The 27,944-nt window shown below is 43.9% G+C and overlaps 1 protein-coding gene and 1 long non-coding RNA gene across 2 annotated transcripts in view; one reads left to right on the top strand and one right to left on the bottom strand.

Annotated features, from left to right (window-relative positions):
* CNTNAP2 (contactin associated protein 2) overlaps positions 1 to 27,944 on the bottom strand; it is a 1,010,375-nt gene that overhangs the window by 129,670 nt on the left and 852,761 nt on the right. The window contains exon 14 of the mRNA XM_081881791.1: positions 20,872 to 21,028. Coding sequence (XP_081737917.1) covers positions 20,872 to 21,028 — 157 coding nt within the window. The remainder of the gene's footprint in view (positions 1 to 20,871; positions 21,029 to 27,944) is intronic.
* On the top strand, positions 419 to 27,864 carry LOC309352986. The gene is made up of 3 exons (XR_014161507.1): positions 419 to 710; positions 3,026 to 3,156; positions 27,650 to 27,864. It is a non-coding gene; the product is annotated as an uncharacterized lncRNA (long non-coding RNA).

Below are 27,944 nucleotides of genomic sequence, written 5' to 3'. Positions count from 1 at the left end.
ACAAGTCCAGCATGCTGACTTCATTGTGGATATTTAGAAATAATCACTGCTGGAATATTCAATACTTAGATAATAATGCATATTTTGTAAATTTTGATTGCAAAAATGGCCTCTATCATCCTTCACTCCCAAAGGAAATCACCCCAAAAGAACAGGGATTACATTCTCAGTGTGCTGTATTCCAGTTAATAACCAAATGGGAGATGAATAATCCTGTAATTGTAATGAGATAGATAACATCTCGGAATAATTTTCAGATTTCTACTTTCTTTGCACTACATAAGATTTGCAAAGAGCTATAAGGTCTCTCAGAAATAAAGTGTCAAGATAGTATTTTTTAAGTGTTTGTTAGCTTTCTATGCAGAATGCATGCATAAGCCCCTGACAAACTAAAACATACCTCTAATCCAGGCATGCCGAGTTCTGCCCCCACATGGGAGGGGGGCGCTGGTGTGTGTATGTGACATCACACGGTGGGAGGAGACCTGGTGGGGCCCACCGCAGTTGTGGGAGGGCCCGACGGAGCCCTCTGCACCTGCAGGAGGGCCTGACAGGGCCCACCCGGGTACAGAATATGGAGAGGGCCCAGACCCCGCAGTGAAAATGGGGGGGGGGGGCTCGGCTCCATGGCCCCACATAGATGGTGACCTGCTCTAATCAGTGCTTTTTTCTGCTGGAGCTTTCGGGAACCAAGTTCCATCACCTCTCAGGTGGGCGCCATTGTAGGCCAGCACTCTCCCACCTGCGTTTTGCCTTTACATACTTCTGGGATGCCCAAAATGAACATTTCAAGCAAAAATGGAAGCTGGACAGCATGTGCAAGTCTACACTTTTTACAAGATTGATGGCTCCACCTAGCTCCTAGCCACATTTGGTCAATCTCCAGTGCGGGGCTGATTCGTATTTCCTTTTCTTCCTTTTCCTCAATCCCTCTCCTGTGTAGCGGTGGTGGGCTTTAAGCTTTCCAGCCAGGCCTCTCCCATTGCACACATGTGCGTTTGCGCAAGGGCCCTTTTGAGCTGTCATAGCCACCTGCCAGAATCAGAGAGAATGAGGGGTGGGGTGGGGGCGCATTTACCTGACCAGCACCAGAACCAGGGGTGGCCCCCAAACCAGCTAGGGAGACAGCTTGCTGTAGCTTTTAGCACCTTCCGGGGTGGTGAATGTGGCCGTTGTCAAACCAGCATCTGCTCAGGGCTGTCCCAAGTCGCCCAGCTGTAACAACTTCTGGCAGCTTCTTTTCTTTAATAAATGCACTGCCTCTAATTATTTTGTTTTATTGCTATAGCTAACTATTTCAAGTAACCATAATGACAACACAAGACATGTTTTCTCATTTGCCTTCTCTTTTAAGAATAATAATAATAATAATAATAATAATAATAATAATAATAATTTTTTATTTATATCACGCCCTCCCCAGCCGAAGCCGGGCTCAGAGCGGCTAACAACAGTAAGTAAAAAGTAAAAATAAAAAGTAAAGGACCCCTGACAGTTAAGTCCAGTCGCGAATGACTCTGGGGTTGCTGCGCTCATCTTGCTTTACTGGCCAAGGGAGCCAGCGTTTGTCCGCAGACAGTTTTTCTGGGTCATGTGGCCAGCATGACTAAGCCGCTTCTGGCAAACCAGAGCAGCGCACGGAAACGCCATTTACCTTCCCGCCAGAGCGGTACCTATTTATCTACTTGCACTTTGACATGCTTTCGAACTGCTAGGTTGGCAGGAGCAGGGACCGAGAAACGGGAGCTCACCCCGTCACGAGGATTCGAACCACCGACCTTCTGATCAGCAAGCCCAAGAGGCTCAGTGGTTTAGACCACAGCTCCACCTGCGTCCCTCTCTTTTGATAGTTGCACACAATTCCTTCACTTTATCCTTTTCTAGGATGCCTAGATGAGTGGTTTTCCTTTCATGCCAAGTCTACTCCAGGGGATGTGGGGATCCTGGTAGTGTCTAGATAGCTTGGTAGACCGGACCAGGGAGGAGTCAGTGGCTGTCATGCATGTTGCAACCAGTGGCATGGAGAAATGCAGTTGCGTTGTCATTGAAACAAAACCGAGCTTGCCAGGTAGGGGGTTGAAAGGCAGCGCTTTCCAGGCAGCCTTCTTTGAAATGCTGACCGTTCATGAAAAGGGCAAAGCTAAAGCTAGAGTAATTGTTTTTTTTTTCCAACTGTGTGTGTGCAAGTTTTAGCTGTTTTTATATATGCAGTTCTATATATGTTTTTACTGTGTTTTACATTGCTCCGGGATGCCTCATGGGAAGTGATTAATAAGTTAAATACTACTACTTTTAATAATGTTAATTTATTACTGGGGATGTACTATTGGCCCCTTGACCAAAATGCTGAAGATGAGATGGAGATACATAATGAAATTATGGAAATTAAAGAGGCTCCCAAAGTAGGAAATATTGCAGTAATGAGAAACTTCAAGTACACTCATGTAGACAGGGCAAACACACTTCCAGTCACGGCAAAGAGGTAAAATTTCTAGATACCATAAATTACAGTGTCCGAGAACAGGGACTGATGGAACTGAACAGAGGGAAGGTGATGTTGGTCTTAAACTTAAGAGGTGCAAGTGTTGTTGAACCAAATGGGAACAGTGATCACAGTGCTATCAGAAAATCTGACATGTGAATTTCAAAATAGAAGACCTCTAAAAAAGGAGGGGATTGGTAAACAAACAAACAAACAAACAAACAAGCTGAAATGGCAAATCAAGTGAGTCAACTCTTGATTGCTTGGGGATTTTTTGAAGCCATAATAACAAAAGCTAAGCTAGAATGTACACCACAGATCAGGAAGGCCAAGAGGATGCCAGCATGGTTAACTAGCAGAGGCAAAAAAGTGATCAGAAGCGAGGGGGCTTCCTTCAGAAAACGAAAGTCTTGCCCAAATGTCGATACTAAAAGAGGACACAAACTTTGGCAAAACAAATGCAAACAATCAGATGCAAAAAAAAACCTCAGGAAGCCCATTAACATAAGACTTAAGACCAACAATTTTAAATTCTTTAAATAGGTTAGAAGCAGGAAACTGGCAAAGGAGGTAGACCCTTAAATGACAAGGGAGTCAAAAGTGTGTGAAAGGAGGATAAGGAGATGGCAGAGAAGCTGGATGAATTCTTAGTATCTGTCTTCACAGCAGAAGAGGTAGGAAAGATCCCTGTGCCTGAACTCACTTTCTTAGGAAAGGAGCCTGAGGAATGGAGGCCACAAGTTACAGGACACAACGTTCTAGATCAAGGGTCAGCAACCTTTTTCCGCCGTGGGCCTGTCCAGCGTCCCTCAGATCATGTGGTGGGCCAGACTATATTTTGAAAAACAATATATGAACGAATTCCTATGCCCCACAAATATGGTAACCCAGAGATGCATTTTAAATAAAAGGACACATTCTACTCATGTAAAAACACGCTTATTCCCAGACCGTCTGCAGGCCGGACTGAGAAGGCGATTGGGCCTCATCCGGCCCCCGGGCCTTAGGTTGCCTACCCCTGTTCTAGACCTTAGTGACAAATAAAAAACAAATCAATCCAGATGTCATCCAGCCAAGAGTTGAAGAATTTAAATAGTTCATTCTAATAACTTGCAAAAAGCTGGAATTTGACTGTTTTATTATTTTAATGGCTTCTCAGTTGATCCCAATAATGTAAGTCCTTCCTTGATATATTCAAGACCCCAATTCAAAGGGCAATTGTGAATAATGATTCAGACTTCGCTGCCACCTGAATATATTCAAGCTGCACAAAAGATACTTGTTAGTTTTCTTGTTAGATCTTCACCCAGACTACGTCCTTTCCAACATTATGTATGTAACCCAGGGCTACACTTTTGCCAACACAGGTAACCTTTTAGTGGTGACTAATTCTGTCATTTCTATACCACATGGAGCCATGCTAATGAACCTTCTCTGAAATCATGCATTCCCTTCTTGCTTCAAACAAACTCCTAGAGCCCATTATATTTCTGAGTGCTAACTGCAACAGCTTTTCTTTGTGGGGGTGGATGGGGAATTCATCCAAGAATCTGTGAAGCAACCCCCTCCCCCCCATTCAAGCTGATCTACCCCTGACTGGCTGTAGCAGCTATAGGTTTAGCCAGTCAATACAGCCGCCTGGAGAGTCCCTGCCCCTCGTCTTCCTCAGCAGTAAAGGTAAAGGGACCCCTGACCGTTAGGTCCAGTCGCGAACAACTCTGGGGTTGCGGTGCTCATCTCACTATATAGGCCGAGGGAGCCGGCGTTTGTCCGCAGACAGCTTCCAGGTCATGTGGCCAGCATGACTAAGCCGCTTCTGGCAAACCAGAGCAGTGCACGGAAATGCCATTTACCTTCCCACTGGAGTGGTACCTATTTATCTACTTGCACTTTGACATGCTTTTGAACTGCTAGGTGGGACCGAGCAACAGCTCACCCCGTTGCGGGGATTCGAACCGCCGACCTTCTGATCGGCAAGCCCTAGGCTCAGTAGTAGTAGCTGGCTTCTTTAGGCAACAGGGAAGAGGAACAAAGGAAGTTAAACTATAGCAGTTTTGAGCATCCATAGTTGCTGCAACCAGAGAGTGACTTCGATATACACAGGACCTTGTTCACAGATTCCTTTACAAACTACCACAAGAAGATGTTTAGGTTTCTTAACCCTTAAATATATTGTACTTTCAAAACACCACCTTCAAAGTTCTTGAGCAACATTTCCTCCCCTTCAATGTTTTGCTTGTGCACTTATGATGTCAAAATCTGAGAAATGGTACTGTGTCAAACTGGTTCTTATTTACAGTGTACTGGAATGATAAATTTCAAGATGTTGGCCCATATGCATTGCTCTCTTCAGTAGGTTGATGATACAGTTTCTTGAAAGGAAACATATTTATGGTTGCTACAACTTAGTTGAATCTTAAGGGGAAACCTTCCATCGGAGTTGTGGAGAATGTTCTTTTAAGAGCATCATTTTACACACGGGGCAGTTGGGTAATTGTTCTGTCGCAGGAGGCCCAGCTGAGTTGGACCCAACTCCATGGGAAATGGAGGTGCACCCAGGATTTCTTCTGGCCCCAGTGACATCTGGGATAACTAACTCCATGTTGTGATGTCACCTTTCCGTACTCACGAAGAATGGCGTTTAGGAAGCACCCAACTTGATTTCAATGCACAGGGTTAGTGCTGCAGGAAATGAGGGAAGGGGGGATTCAACTGGCAGCAGCCGGGCTTCCCACCTAGGACAGGCCACTCAATCCAGACAGGCTGAAGGTCCTCATTATTTTGTAACTGGCAAGAAGAAAGGACCATTTCAGGCTCCAAGCTATGTAAAGGTTTCAAAAGATGCTGTTTATAATAGTGGCTTTTAAAAAGAGTGATTTGAAGAGTGGGCTACAAATTGAGCTATAAACATGATGTTGATGCATCCGCTGGGGGCGGAAGGAGGCCTCTGTGATTGGCGTTAACTGAAATGTTCCAGTAAGACAAAGAAAAAGAAGAACTAAATAACTATCTTTAAAACATTTTTATCCTTCATTCGTGACAAATAATTATTGGCAATTGGATGTGCCAAGATTCGTAAACACATTAAACGCAATAGCACACAAGAAAGGTAATTAACAGATTGGGGCTGGGGAGCCCCCCCTTCATTATGTAGATCACTCTGCTATAAAGTAACAGGGAGAAACAGATACTTCACTTTTGGACTGCTTGTAAACACTGGCATATGTCTCATAGAATTATTTTCATTTCAATTAGGCTGCTGTTTTAGTATCTTTTCCAGGAGGCAAGATGACCTTGTTAGAAAATGAAATGCTGCCTCGTTCATTTGTCGAAGACTTTATGGTCTGTTTATGAGAGTTTATGATTTAAGAACTGTTTTATGTTAGCAGCGTTAATATCCTTGGAAATCGGAAAATTGCCACAGGATTTTCTCACTGGGGATTTGAAATCTTGCATGCTTACTTAATGTTTGAGAGTGGTGAATGAAAGCAGATGGGTTTTGCCTTGGCATGATGGAAGATTTCTTCTTAAATATCCCCAAAACAGGGTGTAAATGAGCCACTAAACAGGTGACAGATTGAATTATCAATTCAAAGGCAGCTGAATCCTACAGGATATTTGTGACTTTATATGCCATTCCTACTGTAATAGCATTTGGTCACTTAATACACATGACACAACCCTTAAAACAGTGTAAAATGTGAGGCTAATTTAAATCCATATTGCAGAAATCGAACAGTGCAATTCTTGAGATGTCTACTTAGAAGTAATCCCTATTGATGTCACCTGGACATGTACAGGATTGTGCTGTTAGAGTTGTTAAGAATATTTCCAATTAAAGTTAGAATTTTGGAAGGTGTTTGTTCAATAAAGCTATAGACCTAGTCAAGTTAGACTGCAAGAGAGTTGAGTGGGAAATGAATGGTTGTGAAAGGCAATGCTGTGAGAAAGCAGCTGAAGAGCATGGTGTGCCAGAAAGATGAGCTGTGCAAACAAAGCCACAATTGTTGCTTGTACTTGTAAATAGTTTTGAAGTTTTAAAACACCTGTTAAGGTCTAAAAAAAACCCTTATTTATTTGCTATTCAGCCTTTGGTTAAAACAAAGAAAAGAAAGGAGGAATTTTATGGAAACGTCTAATTGTTGGGGTAAATGTTTTTTTTTGCAAAAACGAAAGAGGGGAGCGGAGCAGGTGCCAGGGATGCCGAGGGGCGGAAACAGAAATACAGAAGCAAAACTGGAACTGGGTTCGAATCACCTGCTTTCCGCTCTCCCTTTATTTGCTTGTGTTCCGCACCCCAGGGTGCTTTCCCGCGAGATCCTTGTGTGCAGGAACTGAGAATATGAGCCTTCGGAGAGGGCAGACTTCCCTGCGACAAAGGGTTTCCAAGAGCTGAGACGAAGGAGGCTTCCATCCTGGGCTGGCAGCATGTCTTATTTCGCGGAGCATTTCTGGTTTGCTTTGCCCCCTGCCATTTTGTGTTCTCAGGTGTCAAGGTAGCTCTTCTGTGGCCTCACACCGACAGTGGTACAGCAACACATCCTGTTGTTACGCTCCAAAGAATTAGAGAGCTGGAGCTCTTCTTGGAAGCAACAGAGCACACCGTCTCCACCAAGGAGGAGACAGGGGACTCCCCTGAGAAGGAGGCTAGTTCACCAACACAGGAGCCAGATATATGGAGAAACGTGACGCAAAGAAGTAGGAGGCCCAGGGTTCGCTCTGATTGTTTAGAAATACACAATTGCTTTGAGGTCCTCTCCCCTAGCATGGAAGACGAAGAGCAGACTCCATTTGAGGATCTCTCCCTCGTTACAGTCGATCAGGTATATGAAGACGAGCAGCAAAGTCAGTCCTCAGGGAATGTGCAGGCGACCTTGGAACGGACAGCTCACGGAAGAACCCCGACCAAACCTAAGAGGAGGCGTGTAGTGGTGATAGGGGATTCCCTACTGAGGGGAACAGAAGCAGTGATCTGTGGGCCTGACAAGATGTCTCGGGAAGTGTGCTGTCTCCCCGGGGCTAAGATCCAAGATGTAACTGAACGACTGCAAGGAATCATAAAACCCACTGACAAATACCCCTTCCTCTTGGTTCATGTGGGAACCAATGACACTGCAAGCAATAGCCTCCAGAAGATCAAAAGAGACTATGAGGCTCTGGGCAGGAAATTGAAGCAATTAAATGCACAAATTGTCATCTCATCTGTCCTCCCAGTTGAACGACGTGGCCCAGGGAGAGAGAGAAAAATAGTGGAAGTGAACAGCTGGCTTCGCAAATGGTGTAAACAGGAATGGTTTGGATTCTTAGATCACGGACTGCAGTTTCTTGAAGATGGACTTCTGGCAAGCGATGGGCTGCACCTCACAACGGTTGGGAGGAATGTTTTTGCCAAAAATCTCAGAAACCTCATCAGGAGGGCTTTAAACTGACTAACGTGGGGGAGGGAGACAGTGCTCCTGAAGGTAGGAGTCTATCAATTGATGAAGATGATCATCCAAATGTCATAGACCAAATGGAGCAAACAGCACACAGACCTAGTGGTGGGAGGAAAAAATCCTTAAATAAGAGACATGGGGGAATGATTAATGGACTTCAATGTCTGTACACTAATGCGCAAAGCATGGGTAATAAACAAGATGAGCTTGAGCTCTTGGTACAGCAAACTAAATATGACATAATAGGCATCACTGAAACCTGGTGGGATAAGTCCCACGACTGGAATGTAATAATGGAGGGTTACAATCTATTTCAGAGAAACAGACCAGACAAGAAAGGAGGAGGAGTGGCGTTATATGTCAGGGATGTGTATACCTGTGAAGAGATCCAAGATTTAGAACCTCAAAGCCAAAGTGAGAGCATTTGGGTCAAAATTAAGGGAGAAAAGAATAACAGGGACCTCATTGTGGGAGTTTACTATAGATCCCCAAGCCAAACGGAGGACATAGATGATGCCTTCCTGGAACAGATGGCCAAGCATGCAAAAGGAAGGGAGATAGTAGTAATGGGGGACTTCAATTACCCGGATATTTGCTGGATGTCAAACTCAGCCAAGAGCATAAGGTCAAACAGATTCCTCACTGGCCTTGCAGACAACTTCGTTGTCCAGAAAGTGGAAGAAGCAACAAGAGGAACAGCCATTTTAGATCTGGTCCTAACCAATGTTGATGACCTGGTTAGTGGGGTAGAAGTGGAAGGATCATTAGGCGCGAGTGATCATGCTCTTCTGAAGTTTACTATACAGCGGAAAGGAGCAGCCAAGCATACTAGGACTCAATTTCTTGACTTTAAGAAAGCTGACTTTATAAAACTTAGGGAAGTGCTGGGTGAGATCCCATGGACAGTAATATTAAAAGGAAAGGGAGTTCATGATGGCTGGGAGTTTGTTAAGAGGGAGATAGTAAAAGCACAACTTCAGGCAATACCAATGAAACAGAAACATGGAAGGTGCCTAAAGAAGCCAGGGTGGCTATCTAAAGAACTTTTAACTGAGTTAAGATTAAAAAAGGATGTGTACAAAAAATGGAAAAGGGGGGAAACCACCAAAGAGGAATTCAAACAAATAGCCAGCACGTGTAGACACAAAGTCAGAAAAGCTAAAGCACAGAATGAACTCAGGCTTGCTAGAGAGGTTAAAAGCAACAAAAAAGGCTTTTATGGGTATGTTCGTAGCAAAAGGAAGAACAAAGAAACAGTGGGGTCGCTCAGAGGAGAAGATGGTGAAATGCAAACAGGGGATACCGAAAGGGCTGAACTCCTCAATGCCTTCTTTGCCTCAGTCTTCTCCGATAAAGAAAACAATGCCCGACCTGAAGAATTTGGAGCAAATGATTCAGCAGAGGAAACACAGCCCAGAATAACTAAGGAGATAGTACAAGAATACTTGGCTAGTTTAGATGTATTCAAGTCTCCAGGGCCAGATGAGCTGCATCCAAGAGTATTAAAAGAACTGGCAGATGTGATCTCAGAACCACTGGCAGTCATCTTTGAGAATTCCTGGAGAACAGGCGAAGTCCCGGCAGACTGGAGGAGGGCAAATGTTGTCCCTATTTTCAAAAAGGGGAAAAGAGAGGACCCAAATAATTACCGCCCAGTCAGTCTGACATCAATACCAGGGAAGATTCTGGAGCAGATCATTAAGCAAACAGTCTGTGAGCACCTAGAAAGGAATGCTGTGATCACCAATAGTCAGCATGGATTTCTGAAAAATAAGTCATGTCAGACTAACCTGATCTCATTTTTTGACAGAATTACAAGCCTGGTAGATGAAGGGAACGCAGTGGATGTAGCCAACCTTGATTTCAGCAAGGCATTTGACAAGGTGCCCCATGATATTCTTGTAAAGAAGCTGGTAAAATGCGGTCTTGACTATGCTACCACTCAGTGGATTTGTAACTGGCTGACTGACCGAACCCAAAGGGTGCTCATCAATGGTTCCTCTTCATCCTGGAGAAGAGTGACTAGTGGGGTGCCACAGGGTTCTGTCTTGGGCCCGGTCTTATTCAACATCTTTATCAACGACTTGGATGATGGACTCAAGGGCATCCTGATCAAATTTGCAGATGACACCAAACTGGGAGGGGTGGCTAACACCCCAGAGGACAGGATCACACTTCAAAACGACCTTGACAGATTAGAGAACTGGGCCAAAACAAACAAGATGAATTTTAATAGGGAGAAATGTAAAGTATTGCACTTGGGCAAAAAAAATGAGAGGCACAAATACAAGATGGGGGACACCTGGCTTGAGAGCAGTACATGTGAAAAGGATCTAGGAGTCTTGGTTGACCACAAACTTGACATGAGCCAACAGTGTGACGCGGCAGCTAAAAAAGCCAATGCAATTCTGGGCTGCATCAATAGGAGTATTGCATCTAGATCAAGGGAAGTAATAGTGCCACTGTATTCTGCTCTGGTCAGACCTCACCTGGAGTACTGTGTCCAGTTCTGGGCACCACAGTCCAAGAAGGACACTGACAAACTGGAACGGGTCCAGAGGAGGGCAACCAAAATGGTCAAAGGCCTGGAAACGATGCCTTATGAAGAACGGCTAAGGGAGCTGGGCATGTTTAGCCTGGAGAAGAGGAGGTTAAGGGGTGATATGATAGCCATGTTCAAATATATAAAAGGATGTCACATAGAGGAGGGAGAAAGGTTGTTTTCTGCTGCTCCAGAGAAGCGGACACGGAGCAATGGTTCCAAACTACAAGAAAAAAGATTCCACCTAAACATTAGGAAGAACTTCCTGACAGTAAGAGCTGTTTGACAGTGGAATTTGCTGCCAAGGAGTGTGGTGGAGTCTCCTTCTTTGGAGGTCTTTAAGCAGAGGCTTGACAACCATATGTCAGGAGTGCTCTGATGGTGTTTCCTGCTTGGCAGGGGGTTGGACTCGATGGCCCTTGTGGTCTCTTCCAACTCTATGATTCTATGATTCTATGATTCTATGTGCAATTACCATTTAAATAACAAGCCAACCTGGTGATTTTTTACTCCTTATTTATCTCTCTCCCTGCTCTTTCCACACATACCCTGCAAGAAAACCATTTGAGATGTTAGAAATCATCTAGCTTGTCCAAAAAACCTGAGTGACAGCAGAGCAGACTTCAAATGCAATGCATTCAAGAAACCTCACAAATATGCAATAAATATAGAATAAGTTATGGTTTCTGGCTGAATGGATATGGAAGGATAATCCCTAGTTAAACACTGTATTTCATTTCAGACCTTCAGATATGATTTCATGGTTTATGAAGGTTGCAGCACCTTAATATCAAATTAGAGCTTTGAAGTTGTATTGAGAGTAGAGAAAGAGGGGGGAAACTCCTGTGCATAAATGACAAAGGGAAGGGCTTTTTGAGAGAGAGAGAGAGAGAGAGAGAGAGAGATCAGACTAATCGAATCACACTGTGTGACTGTAAAACTATATGCAACACATATTACAATAGAGCACACACACACACATTTCTGATATATACCAAATGTATAATCACATTTTTGCTGCAATTCTAAACATGCTTACTAGGAAGCAAGCTCTCTGAGCCCCGTGGGACTTTCTTGAAAGTAAAGATTCAACCCAGATCCCAGAAATGGATCCATAACACTCTGGATGAAGTAGAAGGGAAGGCAACTGTTGTCCCATCCTCTTCCTAGCATGGCCACCCACCCTCCCTCTCCACACAATGACACACAGGTCTCAATGTGTGCAGCTGAGCCGCTGATGGGAGGGGTGGCAAATGAGATGAACCAAGAGGGAGGAACTGCAGAAGAACCACACCTGCTGTCTCTTGGACATTCGCTTGTGGTTTAAAGACCATGTTGATTGTCCTGGCTGCAAGGTGGAACGCTTGGTCACATTATATTCCCCCCCCCTTACAGCAAGTCATATAAACCAGTGTTCCCCAACCTTGGGCCTCCAGCTGTTTTTGGACTACAACTCCCATCATCCCTCGCTAGCAAGACCAGTGGTCAAGGATGATGGGAATTGTAGTCCAAAAACAGCTGGAGGCCCAAGGTTGGGGAACACTGATATAAACCACAGAAAACACAACAAGCTGCAGTTAATAAAAAAAGCACATGAGCTCATTTCTATCAAGATTAGCCATGGTTTATCATGTCTGAATTCAGGGTTTATTATCAATATATAGTACATCAAGTCTGATCTAGAAACTAAAGAACTAGTTTTATCCCAGCTCAGACATTGCTGTAATAAACTGCATTGTCATAACACAAGCGTTTGTAGCTGGGTCAAACAAAAGATAAATGAATCAAACTCTTCATTTACTCTACTGAAATTAAGTAGAAGGAGCCTGGGATTTTTAATAAACATTTTTCATGATAAGCATGATTAAGCCTGCTGTTGCTGAATGCCAAATTGGCTAGGAGTAAGACCTCCCTCATCCATGATATGATCAGATCTGATCAGGGATGAGGAGCTGGTGTGGTGTGCATCACTGAGACCTGGGTGGGTGAGCAGGGTGGAGTTGGTCTCACCTGGCTGTGCCCACCTGGGTACTCAGTGCAGCCTCAGGCCAGACTTGGGGGGCAGGGAGGGGGAGTTGCTGTGCTCTGAAGAGATTCTCTCTCTATCTCCAGGCTCTCTGTCCAGTTGGTGGAGAGAACTAGAGTCTGTGTTCTGACAGAGCTGATCTCAGAGGCAGTGCTCACGACTCCCAGACCCCTGGTTCTGGAGCACTTCAAAATCCATGCCAAGGTGACTGGCTCTGGGGTGGCTCAGAACTTCATTGGCTGTTCCAACATGTCACCAGCACATGGCAGGCCACACTCTGGACCTTGGTGACCTGTTAATGGGGGACATTGATATCACTCCCTTGTCATGGTCAGATCACTTCCTGTTGAGATTTAGGCTTTCAGCACCTTTCCCCCTCCGCAGAGGTGGGGGACCTGTGAGGATGGTCTGCCCTTGGAGGCTGATGGATCCAATGGCTTCCCAAATGGTTCTGCAGGATTTTTCGGCTGATGTGCCTGGTGCTGCTCTTGATGCCCTGGCTGACCTCTGGAACATTTGAATGGCTCAGGCCATTGAAATGATTGTCCCTGAGTGCCCTCTCCCACTTTGTGGAGCCCATTTGGCTCCCTAGTATACTCCCTAGTTTAAAGACAGTCTCAAGGCAAATCTAAAAAAATGTAGTATAAACACTGACAACTGGGAAACACTGGCCTGCGAGCGCTCCAGTTGGAGAACAGCCTTTACCAAAGGTGTCATGGGCTTTGAAGACACGAACTCAGGACGCAAGGGAGAAACGTGCTAAGAGGAAGGCACGCTTGGCAAATCCACACCGTGATCAACCCCCGCCCAGAAACCAATGTCCCCACTGTGGAAGAATGTGTGGATTGAGAATTGGCCTCCACAGTCACTTACGGACTCATTGTTAAAACTGTATTTATGGAAGACAATCTTACTCAGCTATGAGGGATCGCCAAAGAAGAAGAAGATACTCCCTAGTATACCAGAGCTTAGGGCAAGGAAACAAGCTGGGAGATGTCTTGAACACAAGTGGAGGAAAGATCCAACTGAATGCAACTGAACAGGGCCAAGGGCCCTGATAACCGGAACACGGGAAGTCATCAAAAAACATTGAATTTGGAACTCATTAATTGGCTTTTTTGATTGTATTATTATGTGGTATGATTTGGTATTGTATTAATGAAAAAGTTATAAAAATTATATTTTTAAAAAAAGAAAATCCTAATAAGACTGAGGCACTGTGAGCAAGTGGTTCCCTCGTCCAGATGGCTGGGAGGTTGCCTGCTCTGATAGGAGTGGGTCCGCAGCTTGGGGGTCCTCCTGGATCCTTTGCTGTCACTCGAGGCTCAGGTGGCCTCAGTGGCCTGGAGTGTCTTCCATCAGCTTTGGCCCAGCTGCAACCTGATCTGGACAGGGAGAGCCTAACTTCTGTTTTCTATGCTCTGGTAACCTCTAGGTTTGGTTACTACAGTGTGTTATATGTATGGCTGCCTCTGAAGATGGTTCTGAAACTTCAGTTGGTGCAGAATTTGGTGGCCAGTTTGTTCACCAGGGCAAAATGGTTTGAGCATCTTACACCGATCCTGGTCCAACTTCACTGGCTACCAATTAGTTTCCGGGCCCAGTTCAAAGTGTTGGTTTTGACCTACAGGCAGCTCCCCACTTGCACAGGGGTTGTGCTTGGGGTCATTGTGTGTGTGTGCTGACAGGGCACACGAAAGCCCACTCTGCCCCATTCCTCCCCCGCTCTTTTCCACCCCCTTCTGGGGCTAAAAATGGCATGCGCACCAGCGGTCACATGTGCCTTGAATGCGTGCAGGATGGGAGTTGCCTGTAGGAAGCCTTAAGCAGCTCAGGCCCACAATACCTCAAGGACCACCTCTCTCCATATAAACCAACCCACACTGTTGCGTTCATATTCTGAGGCCCTTCTTTGTGTGTCTCCTCCAAGAGAGGTCCGGAGGGTGGCCACACGGGAACGGGCCTTCTCTGCAGTGGCTCCCTGTTAGTGGAATGCTCTCCGCAGGGAGGCTTGTTTGGCACCTTCGTTACATATCCATAGGTGCCAGGCAAAAACATTCCTCTTTAACCAGGCCTTTGGCTGATTAATATTCTATGGCCTTTAAAATGCATTTGTGGGAGGTGGGATTTTTGTTTTGTTCTGTTTTTCTTTTGAATATTTCTTTTGTGTTTCTTTCCTGTATTTTTATCTTGTAAACTGTCCCAAGATCATTGTATAAAGGTTGGTATATAAATTTAATAAATAATAACAATAATAAATAATAATTCACTTATTTGCAGGAAGAAAACAGCATTCCAAATACAATGACTAGCATAGCAGCAATGTAACTGTGATAAGGTGTTATTTTTACAGTATCAATTCCAAAATCAACTTAATTAAGGGGCAAAATAAATGGGAGCGGCAACATTTGTTTAAGCATATGTTTGCCCCATTCACATATAAAGCAGAGTGAGCGAATCTGGCAGACAAGTGGAGACAATTACGCCCGTTGGCATATCCCCACATGCAAAAGGGTCTCCATGGAGCACTTGCTCTCATCGCAGGTTAAGGGCCAAAAAGATCAAAAACCATGCAGAAGTTTGACAACATCCTTCTGGGAAGCAAAATTGAGGAATGATGACGTTCCAGCAATGGAAGCCTACAAGGTGCATGCAGTGACTGGTTGGGACAAGGTAGAAGTGAACTCTGCTCACCATAGCGTGGTCTATGCCCACTGAACTGAATTGAAAGTGGCCAAAAAGTGACAGCACCTATCTGGAAAGCCTTGCTACTTTTCCCTTTGAAAACTGTGGGAGCAGATGAACTGCAGGCCCATTCCACAATCATTCACAGCTACCACCACCACCACCACCAATTGGTTTTACAAAACATTTTTGTCACGAGCGTTATATGGTGAAACTTAAGATGAGAAATGCAAGCAAGGAAAAATGAAAGGGAAGAGGCAAAGTTGTCCTATACCAGGCATGAGAAAGAATTCCAAACCAAGGAAAGAATGGGAAGAGAAAGTCAAAGGGGGGCAGAGAGAGAGAGAAGCTTTCTAAAGGAAGAAAAAGAGGAAGACAGATAAACGTCCAAAGGAACAGACTTCATCTTTGGGCGCAACAGCAAACAAAGGACAAAAGTGAGAAATGGCACTAGAAACAGGTTTAGCAAGTCACTGTTTGATGCAAGCTGAAGTCCTCTGACAGTTGTTCTTTTGGGTGTTCACCTCTGCAGTTTGCTGAATAACTGGCTCACACCACCAAGAGCTCCTTGCCAGGCTTGCTGCCTTGCTGTCCGGTGAATACATTGTCAGCTAAGCAGTGCAATATTGAAATGGAATAGAACCAAGTGTCTGTGACTAAAAGGGATTCCTGAAATTAGCAGGATGGGAAAAATAGTTCTTACCAAATGATACATTTCAAACTAAATATGAAAGGGCATAATTTTATGTTCATTTCAAAGGTTTGTGCTGTGTAATGATGCATTGAATTGTTTCATAACAAAAATAACTTTTAAAGTTTAATGTTCGATATGCCATACAGCCATCTTTGCAACAAAATGTTCAAGAAGGCAGAACTACATGCGCTAGGCAGCAAATGAAGTAGGGCTTCATTTCCAAAGCCTGTAAAAACACTACTGTAGATTCAGCAGAGCATTGAGGGTCACTTTACATCTGAATGCAAACTGCTCTAGTGTCATATATGCAGAGTGAAAAAGACTCAAAGGGGAAATAAGTGAGAGAGACAAAATGTAAATACTAGGGACAAAATCTGTCCCATGTTCACAAGTGAAGGCAAAAACAGGGCACCCAGATCAATGCACATACAGTGGTGCCTCGCAAGACGAAATTAATCCGTTCCGTGAGGCTCTTCGTCTAGCGGTTTTTTCGTCTTGCGAAGCAAGCCCATTGACAGCTTAGCGGATTAGCGCTATTAGCGGTCTAGTGGCTTTTAGCGATCAGCTGTTAAGCGGCTTATCAGCGGAACAGCTGATAAGCGGCTTAGCGGCTTAGGAAAGGGGGGGGAGCGAAAAAAAACCGTGGGAACTCGCAAGATTTTTTCGTCTTGCGAAGCAACCCCATAGAGAAATTTGTTTAGCGAAGCGCCTCCAAAACGGAAAACCCTTTCGTCTAGCGGGTTTTCCGTCTTGCGAGGCGTTCGTCTTGCGGGGCACCACTTTACCTTGCTGCCCTGCCAAGCATATAACCTGGAATGAGAACCAGTGCCCTCACGTAAGTCCTCATACATTTTTCAATATAGACCCTGGTTCTCATTATATAAATGACTTGATGAGGTGAGGGGTGTATGACTGAAATTAGAACCAGTACTTTGCTACATGCACAATCTATTGCAGTTGTGTAAATGAGCCCAGAAAAGTTCCTAGTCTGTCACCTCCTCTGCAGCCAACAAGGAAACTCAAGAGACTCCCTCTTAGCAGGCCAGTAAAAAAAGTTTGCCTTTTACCAAATGGGCTGGTAGGGGATGACTGGGTATTTGCCATCCCATCCTTGAACACACCCCATTTCCATGCTAGTTGGGAAAGGATTTCTCTCTCTTCTACAACTAACATGGAAACCAAGAGGATGAAGGATGGAGTGACCAACCCCTCTTCTCCCCCCTGCACTCCCTCCCCCGCATGGAAGTCCAGGTTGCTTATGGCTACTAGAGCAGTTTCCCAATACAAAGCTGGTCTATGCATTTGAGCTCTGTCAACTAAACCTCCACCTCCAGCTTTCATGCCAATAGAGAAAACCTTGAAAGTATGGATGCCTTGGGTGCAGCAAGAGTCCTCACACACATAGTACACTTGACAGACCCAATCCCTCTTTGAAAAATCACTCCCACTCCCAACGAAACCATTCTGAATGTCTCCTAGGTAAAGAGAAACAATCACTCATTTGCATATTGATTACACAGTCATGGAAATGAAAGGAGCTCTCATGCTCAAGATAAAACATTTCCTTCAATATTATCTCAAATGAAAAATGCACACTAGTTTCAATGATTTTAAGCACACACAAAGAGGACTTGCTTACATGGGCAGCTACTTTATCTCAAACAGGTTGAAATAATTAGGAAAACTTAAATGCCTGGTTGTATTAGTATTTCTTGCTTCGAGAAATTTTTGCTTAGAGAAATAAACTTGATGAAATCACTGCAAGCCACCCATTGAAGCTCAATCCAGATGCACTGTTTGGAAGCAAAATACCTGCAGATGGCAGGTAATGAGGTTTGATTTAAGACTAGGTGGTCAGCCTCCTCTGGATGGTGGGGGGTTCACAGGTTCACAGTCTGGGGTGGCAGGTTCACAGTCTAGGGCTACTTTCTGACCACTTTTGTTACTTGGTAGGCAAGTATAGCTGGATGTATAGCTTAACACAGCGACTGAAAATGTGTGAGCAATGTAAGTGCCGGGACTCAGTTTGTACTTGGGATCAAAGCAGAAAATTCCCGGATAGTTTCGAGAGCTCAATATATTAACAAAATTTGAGAAGAACACACTGCAAGACTGCTGCCATTTTTCCTTTTGCTAGTGACAGATGCAAAAACTGAGGGCAGCAGCAAAAACTGAGGGCAGCAGGACTGTCTTGTTCTGGGTTTTTGGGTGCCTGGATTTAGCAAGTGCCATAATTTAATCAATGCTTGGAGAATTGAAGTTAGACACTTAATAGCTAGACCCAGTTTCCCATGTCCAGGTAAGCCTGATAATGGCCAAATTGTTAAGCAAACAAAGGGGGCAGGGAGATGGATGATTAACTAAGCAGAGATTCTGTGCCAATTGGAAAATGGGTGAAACCCCTCCCTGAGCTCAGAGTTAGCTAGAAGAACAAAGGTCAGCAGTGGAGTGCAATGTTAGAAGTTCAGTGGGTGGGAGAGCAGGGCCACAGGCAGGATGGTGTGTAACAGTCTTATCTACTGGACCAAAATACTGTGGGTGCTGGTCAGAAGGAATTGCACCATCATCCCCTCTAATATTAAACGTGGGTGGGCAAGCAGCTCTCTGTTTGGAAGCAAGGTTGCCAAACAAGAAAGGGTTTCTGCTTGGCAGGGGGCAGGGGGCTTCTCAAGTATGAAGCCTGTAAGTTAAAAGGAAAAGTATTATAAATTTAAAACAAAGAGAATCCCAACAGCCAACAAGTGGCTTGCAGGACCTGGTATGTGATGTTGAGAGGATCTGAGCCACGTAATACGGAGGATGTCCATGGTGGAAGTTGTAGGGGGGAAACCCAGGAAGGGATTGATCCCTTGAGTCGCCGCCTACAGCTGACCTTGGACCTTCCCACCTGGCACTTGACCCCTCTCCAAGAACTTCCAAATAGGAACAAAGTTCTCAGGTTGGGGTTGGCAGCCAGACCCAAACCTGACCCAGACCCATAATAATAATAATAATAATAATAATAATAATAATAATAATAATAATTTTTTATACCCCGCCCATCTGGCTGAGTTTCCCCAGCCACTCTGGGCGGCTCCCAATCAAGTGTTAAAAACAGTACAGCGTTAAATATTAAAAACTTCCCTGAACAGGGCTGCCCTCAGAAGTCTTTTAAAGAGAAGATAGCTGCTTATTTCCTTCACATCTGAAGGGAGGGCATTCCACAGGGCAGGCGCCACCACCGAGAAGGCCCTCTGTCTGGTTCCCTGTAACTTTGCTTCTCACAGCGAGGGAACCGCCAGAAGGCCCTCAGCGCTGGATCTCAGTGTCCGGGCTGAACGATGGGGGTGGAGACGCTCCTTCAGGTATACTGGGCCTTTGAGGCCGTGTACCACGCACACTGGGGGAAGATTTTAGGGTGGTGGGAAAGATAATGTCCCTTTTCTCCTCCACAACCACCCCTTGAGCCCCAAGCTCCTGTTCTAGGCTGGCAGAAGACCTGAACAGAAATTCTTCTGTTAGCAATACATTTGTTTTGCTGCTGTTATCAGTTTCTTTCCAGACCAAAGTGCTAGGTTTCTCTCTTTAAAGCACACCGTGCCCTGGCTCTAGGTTTTCTGAAGGGGTGCTTTCCACTTGATGCTCCTCTGGGTGTCCAAAGGTTGTCTCACAAACACCTGCTTAGGATTTTTGATAAAAATAAACATTTTCAGAAAGGTCTTTGGAATGCTAGAATAATTTTCTAGATAGAACGGCAGTGTTTAAAACATTTCTTGCCATCCAACAACCCTTTGAAATATAAATGTGATGTTCAAATTTAAATTAATAATAATAATAATAATAATAAACATGACAATTAAGTCAACATTTAGTCCAGAAAACAGTGGATATTACTGTAGTGCTGGAAAAAACCAGACGTGTACCTACTTGGTGGCTGGATTGGAGACCATTAGGAGCTCTGCAAAGACAACTCAGTGGCATAATAAATATCTCCTACATAATTTGTTCCTTTGTCTCATTTTGGGTGTTTTAGCTCCTGCGGCTGCATCATGTCAAGTTGACCTTCCCAAGCATTGACTTTTTCAGTATCTCACCTAAGTTCTGTTAGCCAGGATTGCATCTTTCAACCTCATAAACCGAGAACTTTCTAAGCTTGCTACACCTTAGTATCCTTTTGATTCTTCTCCTATAATCCAAAAGCCATTTGAAAGAAAGCTTCTCTTGTTCAGCCTCTCTGTTAATCCATATAATTAATTACCTATTTTTATCCTAAATGAATCAAGCACTTTTCTGTAGTTCAGCAACCACTAATAATATGAAGAATTAATGTTTTAATTCTAACAGTCTGCATACTGCTATTGATCCAAATATCAACAGGTTGATTACAACAAAGAAAAATGCTAAAAAAGAGAAAGAAGTATATCATATTATCAAACCTTTTTGAGCTATAATCACACATTTATTTAATCACTGAGATCAAAGCAGTAAATGCAAAGCTAATAATGGATCCAATTCTGTCATGTACCAGAAATGTGTTCCTTTGAGAGCAATATTCAGTGTATAAAAAGAACCTGTTACATAAAAAAGTGGAGTCAGGAAGAGGAGATTTAGGTGTTTAAAGGTATACACAAAGATTACTGTAAATGTACTCTGTCACCCAGGCCCATAAATATATAAAAAGACTAAAAGGCTGGAAAGTTTCTGCTTGTTCCTAGCACCCAGTACTCTCAGGTAGAATGCCTTTGAGCATAGATGTTCCATGGTTAATAGTAGCTGCTAAATGTTTAGATGCAGAACAGTGCTTAACAGCTATCAAAGCTGATGGCCATAATCACATTTTCTGCAACTGAATTCCTCCATTTAATTATGTACCACGTCCGTCTGGAACCTTCCGCCTGTATTGACCAATTCATGTAATTGTGTGACCTTGAGATTTAGTATTGCGAGAGATTTAGGTGTGTAGGATTGTGTAAGATTGTGCTGCAAATTGTTAACGTATTGTTACTGTGCGCTTAACAACATACTTACTCTTTTTTTGAATCAGCATCACAGTTGCAGTGGTATTTGGGATCAGTGCAGTTCCGTTCAATGCCACACGCACACTTCTGAATGCCTGGTCCAGAGCCTCCCCAATAGTAGTGTTTTTCATTGGCACGTCCAAACCACCAGGTATACGGACTGCCCTCTGTAAGGATAAAGAAAGAAGAAGTGGTCATGCTAAATACAGCAGAGCTCCATGATGCTACAGCTCCTGTGCCAGCCACATTGTATCTCAGAGCCCCTGGGCACATCTGGAAAAGAAATACATTGCTCAAATGAGATTTGAAATCCCGATGCACCCAAAACATCACGTGTATGCTCATTTATCTTTAGAAATGATTTGATCCTTTATTTATCATTGGTGGCGGCAGGGGGAGGGGAGTTAAAATTCTTAAGCAACTGATGTTTTAGGAGGCCGCCCTGGACTCAGATCGGAACAGACAAGCAGCAATCCAAGATTCTTGGGCAGCACCAAACATCTGATTCCATCACATTGAAGTAAAATCCCTCCTCTTCAGTGCATGAGGTTGAGATCCGATGTCAGAGGGAAATTGCAGAGGCACTTAGCCACAGACACAGATCCACAAGGCAAGCATGCGGTGATGGGGCGTCTCTGGCCCAAGGATGTTGCATTACTGTTCTCTCAGTTAGAGGACTTCGTCACAGATGCACAGCCAAAGTCTTCCCAGCTCCATCAGAACAGAAGACTGCCAGAGTGGACCAGGTCCCTTTAACAACAGGGCTGGATCTAGACACATCAAAACAGCGTTTCAGGAAAACACATTGTAAACTTTATTATGAGAAATCACATTGGCGAAAGACGGGACTCCACGACTCCATCTGTTGTCACAGTGTTATAATGCATATAAAACTGTTTTTCTTTCCTAATGTAGCTGAGTCCCTGGTGCACCAATTATGTGTTCTCTTCATATGTGTTAGGATCATTACAGTGTTTATGAAGTCAGCCTGTCCACATGGACTGTGAAAGACTAATATTTAAGCAGGTGGTTTTAACTGATGTGTGCATATACTAGGGGAGTGTGAACCAGCCACAAGACTTGACTTGTAGCTGTAACTGTAGCTGTAGCTGTAGAAATACTTCCAGAGTGCCTCACAATATTGTTTCCTATTAAAACCCTGAATAATTTTATGCCATCTATGACTGTGGTAGCTGCACTTTGATAAACGACCAGGCGCTGGTGATCTTTATTAGGAACACAAAGTGACATGGTGAGGGGAAAGAAGGTTAAAATTCCTTCCATCTCCACACCTGTAATCTGCTGTGAAAGAAATTCGGAACAAAATTGCTGAATAAGCTGTTTTTAATGTTGTTTTAATGCTGGAACCCACCTTAGGGTTGAGGGTGGGTAATACTAATAGAAAAACCCATGTGGTGGGCATTACGACATCTTGTGGCAGTGAGTTCCATAAAATAATAGGCTGGCCCTACGTATGTCTAGGTGAGTTTGGTGGGCTTACTTCTGGTGAAGTAAGCCCACAGGAATGAGTTTGGTGGGCTTACTTCTGGTGAAGTAAGCCCACAGGAATGCAAACTTAATGAAGCACTCTATTCTAGCACCCAATGTGGCCTTTCATCCTTTGTTTAGAACAGAGAAGGCACTGGCACTCGACTCATGCCTCTGTAAGCATATGCAGGAAACGTCCCTGGCCACTAAGACCAGGCTGGAGAGCACACCTTACCCCTGTGTACCAAAATAATTTAGGAAGGGGCTGGGAGGGATCAGATGGTTGCAAGAAAAGCTTCACAGCATTTGGTGCTTCCAACAGAATCACAGTCGGGCACGGGAGGGAGTGGCTCCCTCCGGCTCAACACTGCAGATGACCCAAACACAGGCAGGCGAAATCGGAAGACGGTAAGCCCCAGTTCTCAGGGAGTTAAGGGGAGAGTTACTGGGATTAGGAAAGAAGCAGGAGTCCTGGCTGTGTTGGTTGTGCACAGGGGCCAGCCTAAGAAAAGGGAGGGTCATGTGATGAACTGGGCTCCTGAGTTCGGAGAACAAAGGGCTCACCAGGTCTACTCTGAAGCAAGAGTGGACCTTCAAGGGGACCTTAGAGGGGAGAGGGCCCCAGCTGTGAAGCATCACATTCTCTACCTGTGGGCAGGTTTCCAGGGACTTACTGTATTGGCCTAAAGTCTGACAGGAAGGGGAAAACAGAAGGGAAGGCGGGGCAAGGATAAGAGAGCATGAAAACTGGCATTGGGGGATGAAAATTGACCCTGGATAAGGGGGGTTGAGGAGGGATTTGAATGAAGAGAGAAGCAGCACCATTTAAGTGTGTTTAGAATGCCGCATCATTATTTCTGCCCCACTTGCTGAAATAAGTAGAACTGGAATGATGATCATACTTTTGTCATCTAATTTGAGTGCAGCCTGCCATGTACCATATTGTATGGTTTTATTTCTAGCTGTTCTGCGAAGGCACCAAGGCTCAACCTCCTCCTCCTGCAGAGCCTAATTCTCCTCATTGTCGATGCCTCCCTTGCAAACCCAGCTAATGACAGCACCAGAAGGGAAGAAAATTGCTGACATTTATCAAAAGAGGGATTATAAGTAGAAATGATTAATGAAAGTAAATGATTAAGTATATGAAAGTAAAATTAGCAGTTGGATATAATGATGATGGGCTGCATGAGAATCTGTAACTGCAAACATTCTGAATGACAAGCTCTCATAGAAATGGAACCAATCTAAGGATTTAAATGTAGGAGATAATGCTGTGCTTTTTAAAGCTGCATGCTTTGGTGGAACAAAGTTTGCTTCCCTCAAGAATCATGATCTCTGTCATTCCTTGAGCTGTTTTAAGCCATCTTCCTAAGTAGCCCTTGAATAGAAAGCATTTTGTTTCATCTGCTACTGCAAAAACAACTCTGCACCTGAGTTAGGGTATATTTTGATTCTGAAGTACTACAGGGCATGATTTAGCCTAGACATCTCCCCCCCCCAATGTGGTCCTAGGGAATTATCTGAATACAGCCCCTTTGCTGAAACTAAGAAGGTCTGGGTCTGATCCCTGCCTGGAAAGGAGAGCACTGGGGCACCCTATTCCCACCTTGAGTTCCAGGAGGGACGAGAAATAGAAAATAAAAAGTACTAAATAAAATAAAACCTGTGATCCACAGGAAGCAAAAATAGGAGTTTACCAAGTCTGCTTTGTGCTGCAAAGATGCCTGGTGAACTGCCTTCCAATTTCTGGTGTTACAAACTGCCTAGACATGATCTATCTGAACTCATAGCCAAGGCACACAGAAGGACAGATTGTGAAGGTCTCTGTGTATTTAAGTGACCCTGGAGAGTTGGGTATATGGTGCTGTGGACACTGAAATCCACATTTCCCCAATATCTCACTCAAATTCCACAATAAGATCTGCACGTATCTGGGCTCCACCCCTCCAAAACAACAGCAACAACAAAACTCTACGAATTTGGAAGAGCTTCCAACAAATGCACATATGTGGTGTTTGCACTGAAATCTTCAGGATGGTATATATTTATGACATTCCTGTCCTTCACTAACTGTAGATTTAAAGCCATTGTCTGTACATTTTTTGTATTAAGGGCATTGTTTTTGCTATGCCAAGAACAACACACAAAGAAAATGGACAAAGGCTGTTAGTATTCCCATAGATCACCAGTGTCATAAAAACAAAATCTTGCTTGTTTGATAAAATATGTCTCCTTGAGAACCATTTCATTTAATATGAAAACATTCCTATCAGAGTTAATGTAGTATGAACTAAACTCAGAACAGTCAATAACATATTTATTTCTGACATAATAGAAGAATGCATGGCTTTCAGGGGAGCATTTTGCATTCTAGTGAGCATTTAATAAAACCTATTATTTCAAAATACTATTGCTTGAGAAGAAGAAGATTAATTTTATCACTTTGTGGAAATGTTTTGGAAAGATTTTCAGTGTGCCTGACTGGGATTCCATTGAAGAAAAAAAAGTACATTTAGACACTTGAAATGGCAGTATTTTCAAAAGACTGCAATGACCTTTAGGACTTCTGAGGACTTAACTCGTGTTCAGTTCTAAATGGCTTCAGTCCTGCTCAGAGTTAGTTTGTCTAAATTCACTGAAGTCAAATGGATTTTAAGTAGTCTAACTCTGGTCAGGATTTCAGTTATGGCCTGTGGTATTTCAGAATCTGATTCTTATGACATTCAGCACCAAAGTAGCCATGACATTAATTGTGTGGTTACAGATAGGTAGCCGTGTTGGTCTGCCATAGTCCAACCCACATTAATTGTGTGGGTGCAACTGACTGCTTGCTTTTTTCTCTTTCTTTTAACCAGTGGCAGGGTAACCTGAGGGCACAAGAAGTTTAACTCTCCCTGTCACCTCATGACACAGACTGAAGCTGCTATGAGCATTTCAAGGGAAGCCTCCTCTAGTATCAATGCCATTGTCTTTGATAGGCAAATAAGCAGCTTCAGAGGGGCAATTTTTGCTAGGACTGTGGCAAGAAGCAAAAAGGCCAAGCTTCCCACTGGCTGCTGTTTACATAGCAATGTTGTTTAGTTGTTCTTGATCCCCTGGACCAGAGCATGCCAGGCCCTCCTGCCTCCCACAGTTTGGTCAAACTCATGTTGGTAGCTTCGAGAACACTGTCTATAGCAATAAACAGGCACAATTAATTGCATTCGCATAATTAATGTCACACCTAGGACAGTTCCAGGTGACTTATTCATTCAGCATTCATCCTGATTGATTTGCCGGGAGATCAGACTGCACTGGCTATTCAAGGAGCATTCATTCAGATTTACTTGTGGGGAGTTTAGGTAATGTTGCATCAGAGCAAGTGTTATTCCACACTTCCCAATGGATTCTCTCATATTTGAGGGAAGCGGGCTTGTTGCTATCCCCCAATCAGATAGCATTGCATAATTTTTTTGTTGGTAGTATGTGACTGTCAGTCGAGAAGCGCCCCCAGTTCAGCACTTACTTATATTTTTGATCACTTGCTGGCCACAAATGAATACCAAAGCAAAGCATGCATGCATGGGCGGTTGGGCTAGTAAAAAAAATGGCAAGTGACTGACCTACTTGCAACTCTCTGGAGTGAACATGCCCAAATCATGTTTGCCTTCTCTGTTTTTTGTCCCTGGCATAGTTATCTTTTTACCAATAAACAGCAACAGTAAGTAGTGCGGAGACCAGGCTTCTGAACCTCGCTGAGCGGCATGTGTGAGGCAGCCCATTGCTTGGGCCCGGCTGGCTCATCTGCAGCACAACTGACTGTCTGACATTAGCAAGACGGGCCGGAAAGTGATGTTGGGGTGGTGAATCCTGGGGGTATGCCAGAACACATCCCTGAGCCAGGATTAAAGCAAGGAAGGGAGCAGGGAAGTGTGGGGGTCCGTCTTTGTTATCTTTTTGCCTTTCACTAGCTATGGCTTGTGTGCCAGCTATGGTCATTCTTACCACGCTCTGGTAGGGATACCTGGGCCACAGTTTCCCCTGCATTTGTAACCTCAAGACTTGATCATCGCAACGTGTTATTTGTTCCCCTCCCCAGTCATGATCACATAGCAAATCTCCCCCTGGAGCAGCAATTAGCCTTAGAAAAAACCTCCCATTTTTACTGGGACTGGCAAGGATTAAAACCTTCCCTTTGTAATTAAAGGGGTTGTTTCATTTCCCCTTCAGAGTTTTTAATTGGAGTTGTTTCTCCACTCTTTGGCCTGCTGCTAGTTTCTTTACTGTTTTTTATTTATTGATAAGGACATTACTACTGTTATAATGTAATTTTATTTTGGTTTTGCAAATCACCCCAATTTCTTTTGAGGAAGGGTGGGGTGTATAAAATGTGGATTTTGTTCCATTAAAAAAAAAAAATACAATAATTTCTAGCTTACAGGGGATCCTATAGTATGTAAGAATGTACAGTTACCACTTTATGAAAAACTACGTGAGAAGTCAGCAACATAACAGGTAGCTTAGAATCATAGAATCATAGAGTTGGAAGAGACCACAAGGGCCATCGAGTCCAACCCCCTGCCAAGCAGGAAACACCATCAGAGCACTCCTGACATATGGTGGTCAAGCCTCTGCTTAAAGACCTCCAAAGAAATAGAATCATAGAAGCTTGGATTAATCATTCTGGTCACCTACTGTTTTCTTCCTATTATCACTCTGAAACCTTTCCCCTCTGATATTACAGATAACCTATAGTTTATTTCAGCTGTCAAAGAGACCAAGTCCTGCTGGCAGTTAATTTGGTAATGATGTGATTTATGGAGCCTGGCTAAATGTTGTGGTTAAGAGATGTTCTTTAAAAAAGCAAAGCCAGGGCAATCCTAAGTAGGAATTTTTAAAGCAGCAGTAGCAGCGAGAGCAGTGGCTCAGCAAACTTTTTGAGCAGGGGCCAGTCCAGTGTCCCTCAGACCTTGTGGGGGGCCGGACTATATGGGGGGGGGGGGAATGAACGAATTCCTATGCCCCACAAATAACCCAGAGATGCATTCTACATAAAAGCACACATTCTACTCATGTAAAAACACGCTGATTCCCAGACTGTCCGCGGGCCGGATTTAGAAGGCAATTGGGCTGGATCTGGACCCTGGGCCTTAGGTTGCCTACCCATGAGCTATAATCTTCATCCAAACACTGCAGCCTTTTTAGTGGTGCTGCTCTGTACATACAGCAGTCTGACATGGAAATTGATATGAGAATGGCATGAAAAAAACATGAAGAGAAATCTTTCTGCTAAATTTCTGTTTCATGTTCCTGTTTTATAGGAGCAAGGCCTGATAAAGGAGGCAGCAAAGCTACTTCATGCAAAAGTGAAGTGCAGAAGATGCAGGAATTAAATCAGAAGTATCCTACAGGCCCAGGTTTTCTGCTCCATTGCTAGAACTAATGGAATGGCTTCTTGAATATGACCGTGATGTGGGATTGAGGATTGGAGTGATCATTCTGTGATATTATGGCAGTGGACAAAGCTGTATTGTAACTTTCGAATAAATGTGTTTAAAAAACAGAACAGAACAGAATGAAGAAGGAGAAGAAAAGGCCTTTGGATTTGATATCCCG

Source organism: Podarcis erhardii (assembly GCF_964252035.2).
Source record: "Podarcis erhardii genome assembly, chromosome: 12".
NCBI classification, from domain to species: Eukaryota; Metazoa; Chordata; class Lepidosauria; order Squamata; family Lacertidae; genus Podarcis; species Podarcis erhardii.
Note: the sequence above shows the minus strand (reverse complement) of the source record. Positions and strands in the feature narration are given on the sequence as shown.